Source organism: Pteropus alecto, unplaced genomic scaffold (genome assembly GCF_000325575.1).
Source record: "Pteropus alecto unplaced genomic scaffold, ASM32557v1 scaffold105, whole genome shotgun sequence".
Lineage (NCBI taxonomy): Eukaryota > Metazoa > Chordata > Mammalia > Chiroptera > Pteropodidae > Pteropus > Pteropus alecto.
In genome coordinates, this window is record NW_006436294.1 from 6,324,573 (window position 1) to 6,333,404 (window position 8,832).

At 56.5% G+C, this 8,832-nt stretch overlaps 1 protein-coding gene across 1 annotated transcript in view; it reads right to left on the minus strand.

The window, feature by feature from the left end:
- MROH5 (maestro heat like repeat family member 5) overlaps positions 1–8,134 on the minus strand; it is a 42,677-nt gene extending 34,543 nt beyond the window's left edge. Inside the window, exons 1-4 of the mRNA XM_015590208.1 lie at positions 8,055–8,134; positions 4,205–4,386; positions 2,829–2,974; positions 1,554–1,682 (exon numbers count right to left, since the gene is read on the minus strand). Coding sequence (XP_015445694.1) covers positions 1,554–1,682; positions 2,829–2,974; positions 4,205–4,386; positions 8,055–8,134 — 537 coding nt within the window. The remainder of the gene's footprint in view (positions 1–1,553; positions 1,683–2,828; positions 2,975–4,204; positions 4,387–8,054) is intronic.
- Positions 8,135–8,832: the final 698 nt, after the last annotated feature.

Below are 8,832 nucleotides of genomic sequence, written 5' to 3' on the forward strand. Positions count from 1 at the left end.
CGGAAGCGGCGAGTCGGGGTGTCAGGCAGCCCTGGGGCCGAGCCGAGCAATGCAGGGGACCCCGCCAGCGAACGGACGTTAAGCCATTTTCCATAGAGGAAGGAGCTGAACGGCCAGACGGCCATGACACAGGGCCGCAAAGCCCGGTGGCCAAAAACAGACTCGGAGCGAGTCACATTGCAGAGGAACCGCAGCGCATGCAGAGCGAAGAGAAGGTTCCAGAAGCCTGCCCGCAGAAAGGCAGCCACGGAGAGAGGACGCGCATCCTGAATGGCTCTGGAGTCTCTACAGCCACACGAGGGGGTCGGGGGCGGCGGGGTAACCGTCTCCAACGCAGAGGCCGTGGCCAATAGAACAGAGGTCGGTGCAGAAAAGCACGGCTTCGGATTGTGCTTCCCAAGCATGCTGTCTCGAGAAGCTGCTGGAGGGTGTGTGTCCCCAGCGAGAGAGTAAACGGGGAAGAGAAAGGCTGGGGGTACAGAACACAGGGTCCCCGACGGGGGTGGGCGGCAGGAGTCCCAGACCGGGCCCAGACACTGACGCAGGAAGGTGCGCCTGGCCGGTCTGGACCCCGACGGTGACGTGTCCACTCTCCCTGGGGGCCCTGGACCGGCTCGTGGCACCCACAGAAGTGCCTGCCCCAGCCCACGCTGGAGACAGCCCCGGCCCCGCCTCGGGCTGACCCAGGGGGCTGAAGCCAGGCCACTGCCCGGACAGGGTGGCCCCATCCACGTGGGTCACGCCGCTCCCCCAGACTCAGTTCTTCATGAATGGTCTGTAAACTATACATATGCGCACTTTTAAAATGTGCCTGATACACTTCACCACGGTGACTTCGAACTTTTTTAAAAATTAAAAAAGAAGTTTAGAAAGAAAAGAGAGTAGCGGACACAGACTCCGCCCTGCTTCCCTCTGGTCCGCATGCTCGGGTGAGGCATGGACGCCTCCCTGGGGTGGGGTGGTCGGCCTGGTGGCCAGTTGCTGCCCCCGACCACGACTCATCATGTGTTTAATGACTAGTCCCATCATGGGGCTACCCTGGGCTGCTGGCCTGAGTAAATGCTCCAGGCCCCCAAGCCCCTGGAGCTGTAATCAGCCGAGACTGTTGGCCAGCCCAGGGCAGCCCCTGGACCGCAGGGGTGGGGGACAGTTCAGGTCCAACCTCTAAGGCTCCGTCAGGCAGAGCCCTGAAGGCAGGCAGCCGAGGGCCGAGCTACAGCCCGGGGGCCGGTGGGACACGCAGAGACGGGTGGTGGGAAGGGAGGTGGTGGCAAGGGGACCCCAGAGCCCGCCCCAGGGCAGGACCTGTGGGGAACGGGCACCGGGCTGCTGCAGACACCTGGCCCTCCCACTCACGGCCTGAGGTTCTGCACCCCGCCCTTCTCAGCTCACAGTGGGTGCGTGGGGTGTCCCCCTGCGGGGCTGGGGTAAGAATCTGAGCACACGGACAGAGGTTGCCTGGTTGACCACGAGGCTGGGCCGTCCCGGCCTATCTGGAGCCCTGCGGGAGCGGCCTGCACCCCGGGAGCCCTGAGGTGGGGAAGGGGGCCCACCGTGGACTTGGTCATGTTCTCCAGGGCCAGTTTCATGAAGGCTTCCTTCCAGGTCTCCTCCAAGGAGTCCATGGCGCCGATGACGGTCTCCAGGACGTGGAGCAGCCGGAGCCTGTGCCGGTTGGAGATCTGCGGGTGGCGGAGTGAGCAGAAGCTCAGAGACAAGTCGGGTCGGGTCGTGCGGGAGTCACCAGTGGGAGCACGGGGGGCGGGGAGAGGGTGAGGAGGCCTGAGGCACGATCCCAGGTGGATGCTTTCGGCCATGGCTCCGACAACCACTTAGGAAGCACCTGCTATGCGCAGGTCCTGAACTAGGTTCTGCAGAGACAGATGAACAAAAATGTCCCTGTCTCCAGGAAGCTGCTATGGGGTTTTAAGAGCTTCCCATCTCTAGAGCTAGTTTATTCATTTATTCCCTTATTCACTCATTCGTTAAAACTCAGACAGATCTTCCCCACACCATCCACCCAACCATCTAGCCATTCACCCACCCATGCACCAGTCTATACATCCATCCACTCATCATCCATCCATCCATCCACCCACCCACCCATCCATCCATCCATCCACCATCCATTCATCCACCCATCCACCCATCCATCCACCCATCCATCCACCCACCATCCATCCACCTAAATGTTTTCCCATCATCCAACCCTCCCTCCACCCATCTATCGACCCATTCATCCATTCATCCCACTCATCATCCATCCATCCATCCATCCATCCATCTATCCATCCATCCATCCAACCATCCATCCATCCATCCATCTCTGTCACTGAATGGCTTTGTGACTTTTTGCCGCTTCCCTTCCCTAAGCCTCAGTCAGTTTCCTCATCTGTGGGGAATCATAATGTCCGTATCATGAGACTTTTCTGAGGTTGGTCACCACACGTTGGCCCACGTTTCTCCCTCCCCCACCCTCAGCCCACTGGCCAGATAAGGAATTTGACTGGCTCAAGTCATGTCGCTGCTGTGTGGAGCTGTCACTGAATGGCTTTGTGACTTCTTGCCACTTCCCTTCCCTAAGCCCCAGTCAGTTTCCTCATCTGTGGGGAATCGTAATGTCCATATCATGAGACTTTTCCGAGGTTGGTCACCACACGTTGGCCCGCGTTTCTCCCTCCCCCACCCTCAGCCCATTGGCCAGATAAGGAGTTTGACTGGCTCAAGTCATGTCGCTGCTGTGTGGAGAAGCCAAGGTTTGAGCTCGCTTGGGATCCAGCCCCCGTCTGCTCCCCATGCCTCCCCTGAATGGCCTGAGCCGCTCCCACCTCAAGGTTGTCTATAAAGTAGTCATAAATGGTTTCCAGCACCAGATTGGGGGCCCTGTGGGCCATGTCCTTGATCTTCGAGACGATGTGCTTCAGGCGGAGGGTATCTGAACTGTTCAGTTCTCGGAGCATCTTGAAGCAGATGGCTGAAGCAGACAGTGAGAAGGTGTGAGGGGTGACGGGCTGTGGGCGTGTACACCCGTGGCTGGGAATGGGAGGGAGGGATCTCAGAATGCGGACTGGGGAGCTGAACACGTTGGAAGTCCTGGGCCTCCTGACTGTCCACTCGGTCCTTCTGGGGTTCGGGATAGGAAAAGAGGCAGGGGAGCAGGCAGGTCTGCACACCCGTATCCACCACGTGCATGTTCATCCATTCACTGATGCAACCACCTTTCATCCACCTATTTATCCACTCCTCTCTCATCCACCTGTCTCTCCATCCACCCGTCTGTCCATCCACCTACACATTCATACATATGCCCGTTCGTCAGTCCTTCTATCCATCTACTTGTCTGTTCATCCTTGTACTCATCCGCCGATCCAACCATTAATAAATTTATCCATCCACCCGCCCATTGGTCAACCCATCTATCCATCCATCCATCCATCCATTCATCCATCCATTCATTCATCCACTATCCATCCATCCATCCATCCATTATCCATCCATCCATCCATCCATCCATCATCCATCCTTCCATTCATTCATCCATCCACTCATTCAGCTGGGTAACCAAGACAGGTGGACAGATGTGGGGCCTGGTGGACCATGAGTCGAGCTGTCTTATTTTTCTATGAAATGCTATAATTGCCAGTCAGTCTGACTTGTCATTCATCCAGCTGTCTGTCTGTCCATCCATCCATCCATCCTTCCATCCATCTTCCATCCATCCACCCATCAATCCACTATCCATCTATTATTCATCATCCATCTATCTGTCCGTCCGTCCGTCCCCATCCATTCTCCACTATCCATCCATCCATCCATCCATCATCCATTCATCCATCCATCATCTATCCATCCATTACCTATCCATCCACCCACCATCCACCATCCATCTACCCATTTGTCTGAAAATTCATTCCAGTGAGTGGGCCAGGCCTGAGCTGAGGTTCTATGGTGTGAAAGGCGTGGGAAGTGTGGAGGTGTGAGAGAGGGCATTTCTGGGGGGCTTTGGATGGTGCCTCAGGAAGTATGAGGAGGCTGAGGAGGGTGTTCAGGGCACTCTGCTGAAGCTGCACTGTGTCTGCACCCCCGGCACCCCCTGCCCCTGAATTCAGGGTGGATACCCCCTGGCCCTCGTCCCCAGGCCTCCTTGAGGTGGAGCCTCAACATGATGGTCTCTGTTGGAACCTGAGTCCAGAACCATGGTCACCTGCATTGTAGGCTTCCTCCAAGAACATCTTGTGCTCCTGGGGCACCAGGGCAGCCTGGCTGCTCTGTGAGTTGCTCAGCAGGATGGTGGCCGAGTGCACTGGCCTGTCCCCGGAGGCAGAGCTCTGAGGTGCCTTCCTGTAGGACAGGTCCCTCGTGGGTTCGGAGATGTGGAAGGAGATTCTGAAATGGAAAAAGGGTCCTGGGCGTGTGCACATGGGTACCCCGGGTGGGTTCATGGTCGGGAGTACAGTGGACTCAAGGGCCGAGTCAGGCTTGGCCACATCCCTCCGTGCTCCCACCCTTTTGTTCAGTGGACCAACTGAGCCCTGGGAGGAGGGCAGGGGTCCCGTAGTCTCATTGCCTGTGGGACTCCCCAGCAGCTGTTGGTGGGACAGACGTGGAGGGCTCAGGGTACAGCGTGCCCAGCTCTGACTCGCCTAGTGACATGGAGGAGGAGCCAGTCTTCTCGGGACCACAGGAGGCTGTGTGGGGTCTTGGAGGGAATTCAGGTCTGCCCGTGCACCGCCGGTGGGGTCTCAGAGGGAAGTCAGGGTGGCTCAGGAGAGGCGGGTGTGGCGGGGGCGGGCTGGGCTCCCACGTCCCCAGTACCCACCACGGGCAAGGCACGAGCTCTCTAGGCTCTGGGGATGTAACGGTGAGCAAGGTAACAACAGGCAGGCAGCAGGTGCAACAAGCTTGTCCGAAGGAAGCTCATCCCTCAATATTTTATCTATTTGTTCCACCAGGTAAGAGATGGCTCAGATGATGTCACTCGAAAGCCTCTGGTGGTTCCCCATACACAGAACGCTACTAGAACTGGAACGCGAATTTGGCAAAATTGCAAATATAAAGTCCGCATGCAAAAGTCAGTCGCATTTCCATATAGCAGCGGCGAATAATTGGGACATGAAATAAAACGGTAGTGTGCAGAATAGCACTAAAGATCATGAGATATTCAGGTATAAATCTAACCAATAATTGCAGGATCAAGATCTATACACAAAGTATACCGTACAAAATAATGGACTAAACAATGTCAAGTTCAAAATAATGATGAAAGAACCCAAGAAGCCTTTAATCAGTGGACACATGCCACGTTCGTGGACTGGAAGGCTCAAAATTGGTCCGGTATCACTGTTCTCTACATTTATCTGAATATTTCATACAATTCCAATTAAAATCCCAGCAGGGTTTTTTTTTTTTTTTTTTTGTGGTAACCAACAAGTTGTTTCCAATTAATGTGGAAAAATAGACTGAGATGGCCACTGATTCTGAGCTTTACTATAAAGCTATAGAAATCAAGACAACATGGCATTAGAGATGATAATAAATGAAGCAGGGAAATATAAATAAACGGAACAAAATAGAGTTCAGAAAAAGACCCACACCTGTAAGGCCGACTGACAGTTGATAAAGATGCAAAAGCAGTTAAATTAAGAAAGGATGAACGAACGGGGCTGAATTGTCGGATGTGTACATGCCGAAAGCCCAACTCATGCCTCAAACTATGTACACAACTCAACGCCAAATAGACCGTAGACCTAAAAGTAGAGCCTGAAATTCTAAAACTTCTAGAAGAAAATGTAGGAGAAAATCTTTGTGATCTTGAGTTGGACACAAATTTCTTAGCTGTGACATGAAGCATGATCCATAGAAGGAAACATGATAAAGTGGGTTTCATCAGAATCAAGAACTTCCGCTTTTTAAAGACCTCGATAAGAAACGAAAAGACAAGCTGCAGACTTGGAGGAAATATTTGCAAATCACATGTCTGATAAAGGACTTCAGACAGAATACATAAAGAACACAAAGCAAAATGGATCACAAACACAAACAACCTAACGAAACGAGGGCAGAAGTTTTGAACAGACATTCTGCCAAAGGAGATAAACAGACGGCAAATAAACGCATAAGAAGTATTTGACATCCTTCCCCACTTGGGGCACAAATTGAAACCCCGGGGGATTATTGCTACGCATCAGCTGGAAGGGGTAACGCAGAATTCCAGAGTCTGTGGGGTAACTGGACGTCTTGTGCGTTGCTGGTGGGAACGCCGAGCCGAACGGCCAGTGTGGAAGGCCGTTTGCTACTTTCTTAGAAAGTTAGACATGTTTATCGTGCGAGGCGGCTCTCCCACACCTGGGCGTTTACTCAGGTGCAATGACCACCTGGGTTCACACAAAAATCTGGACGCGAACGTTTCTAGTGGCTTTTTTGTAAACTGGTGCGTGCATGGACTGTGTCGAGCCGCAGAAACACTGCCAGGCAACGAGGAGAAACGAATTATTGATCAACGCGGGAGGCTCTTCAATGCGTCATGCTGTGTGAGAGAGAGCAGACCCCCGAAGCTACACAGGGCCCCGGGCGGACTCATCCCTTCCTGCCTGCGTTCATTCGGTGGGTGTTTATTAAATGCCTACTGTGTACCAAGCACCACCCCAGGCCCTGAGAGTTCATCCGTGAACAAAACACACAGACACCCCTTTGCTCGTGGCACTCGTAGAGAAAGACAATAAACGGGCAAGAAGCTACGTGCTGCGTCAGCCTGGGGACGGTGGCGCGGGGGGTGAAATCAAGCAGGGGCAAGGATCGGATAAGCTGCGAAGGTCAATTTTAAATGCCCCGGTTTAGGAGGCTTGGCCAAGGACGTGCCCAGGGCGTGTGCTGGATGAACAATGAATGAGAGAGAACATTCTGGGATGTGGGCCGCTCCCCGCAGCCGCACACGACTTCCTGCCCGGGAGGATGGTCACTTCCCTTCCTGTCACCCACCCCATCGCCGCCAGTGAGGATGGCCACGTGCTGCGTGCTCGATCCTACCCACGCGTCCTCACACCAACCCCAAGAGGCGGCAGGACAGAGAGGGACAGGAACCTGTCCCAGCACACGCAGCCTCGGCGGAAAGGTGCCGGTTCAGACCTGCGCCCCGGTCCCGAAGCCTGCAGCCTGGGGAGCTTGGCCTTTCACACGGAGCCTGGGCGGCGCCACCTTTTCGAGCATCTCACATGGGGCCACAGGTGTGATGAGACCCATGATCTCACCCCGAACTCGCATCCCAGCCCCGCCAGGACCAAAATTGAAAGTATTTTTAAATTCAGAAAAACGTTAAGAACTGGTTAGGCGAACAGCTGTGGACGGGGCATGGTCTCGCCTTAGAAGCCATCGCGACGTGGCGGAGGACACGGGCCTGACTACACTCATGGGGACGACGGCGTGCAGACCAAAGTCACGGGATTCAAAGGCGGGAGCAGAGGTGCTTCCAGAACAGCCCTCAGGGAGATCGCCGCTGGAGTTAGCTTGGGACCCACCCTGGGAGAGCCTGGGGAGGCCCCCGAGCCCCACGGAGGCCACCGCCAGCCTGGGGGGCTCAGGGGGAAGGGGCGAGCACCTGCAGACTCTGGTGCCCGCTCAGGACACGGGGGACGCTGGGGCCAGAAGGCCATGGAGGAAGCGGGGGCTCAGGGAAGCAGGCGGTGGTCTGCCCACCCGCCCGCCCGACCGCTCACCCGCATATCGGGCGAGCGCGGGTGTGGGCTGACACGTGGCTAGTGACACCTCTGGCCTCACGAGCAGTCTGCAGCCACACGGCTGCGTGACGGCAAAGCCTGGGTTCTGATCCAGGCTCCCTCCTTCCCGGCCGCCTCTCCGCCCACCCAGGACTGCAGGGGTGCCCAGCCCCGCACCCCTCCCCAGCTGCTCCCGGCGGCGGGAACCCTCCCTCCTCGGCTCCGGGCCCGGGCATCAGTCCTCGCTTTCCCAGAGAGAGGGAGAGGCCGGGCGCCCAGGAGAAGCAGGGCTTCGGGCCCTCTCCTCGGCTCCCGCACCTCCCGGCCTGGTGCGGGGCTCACCTGGGGTTCTGGGACAAGCCCGATGACGCCCTCTCAGCCGTCGTGTGGCTGTGTGGCTTTTCCGCATGCTTCCTGTCCATGTCGGGGTGTGGTCTGGAGAACCCACAGGCCCCGGCCGCCAGCTCTGTCCTCGTGCCCAGCGGGGCAGCCCTATCTCTGGGCATCTCCTCCCCAGCCCCACCAGCCCTGACCTCACCCCCGAGGTCACAATGGTTCTAGTGTCCACTTCCAGGGACAGCGATGTGGGACCAGGCACCACGTTCCCAGTGTGACCTTGGACCCAGCCCTCCCATCTCTGGTTCTCAGCTGTCCCTGGAACATCTACGGAACCAGCGCCAGCCGACACCTCGACTGCAGCCTGGTGAGAGAGCCTGAGACAAAAGGCCCAGCTACGTGGGGTCCCTGGCCCGAGAAGCCGTGAGACGGTAAACGTGAGTTGTTCTAAGCACTAAGCTTCGGGGTTGTTTGTCACACAGCAGTTAGGTAACTACTACATGTTCTGTGCCAGAAAGAGTGGCAGAGTTAGGGTTCCGTGTGACTCCCCACCACACTGGGCCATGGTCCAGTTGCATAGCCGCAGAGCAGAGCTGGGTCCAGGAGGCAGAGCGGGACCGCCAGCATGAGCCTTTGTCACCGTATTTGGCTGCTGGAGGCCCTCGGGTGGAGCCCGTGGGCGGAGGGCACAGAGTGAGGGTGCTGTAGCGCCCACGGACTGTTGCTGCCAGGACCTGCTGCTGGGCCAGCTAGCTCTAGCCCGGCGGGCACCTCCCTGTGCCCA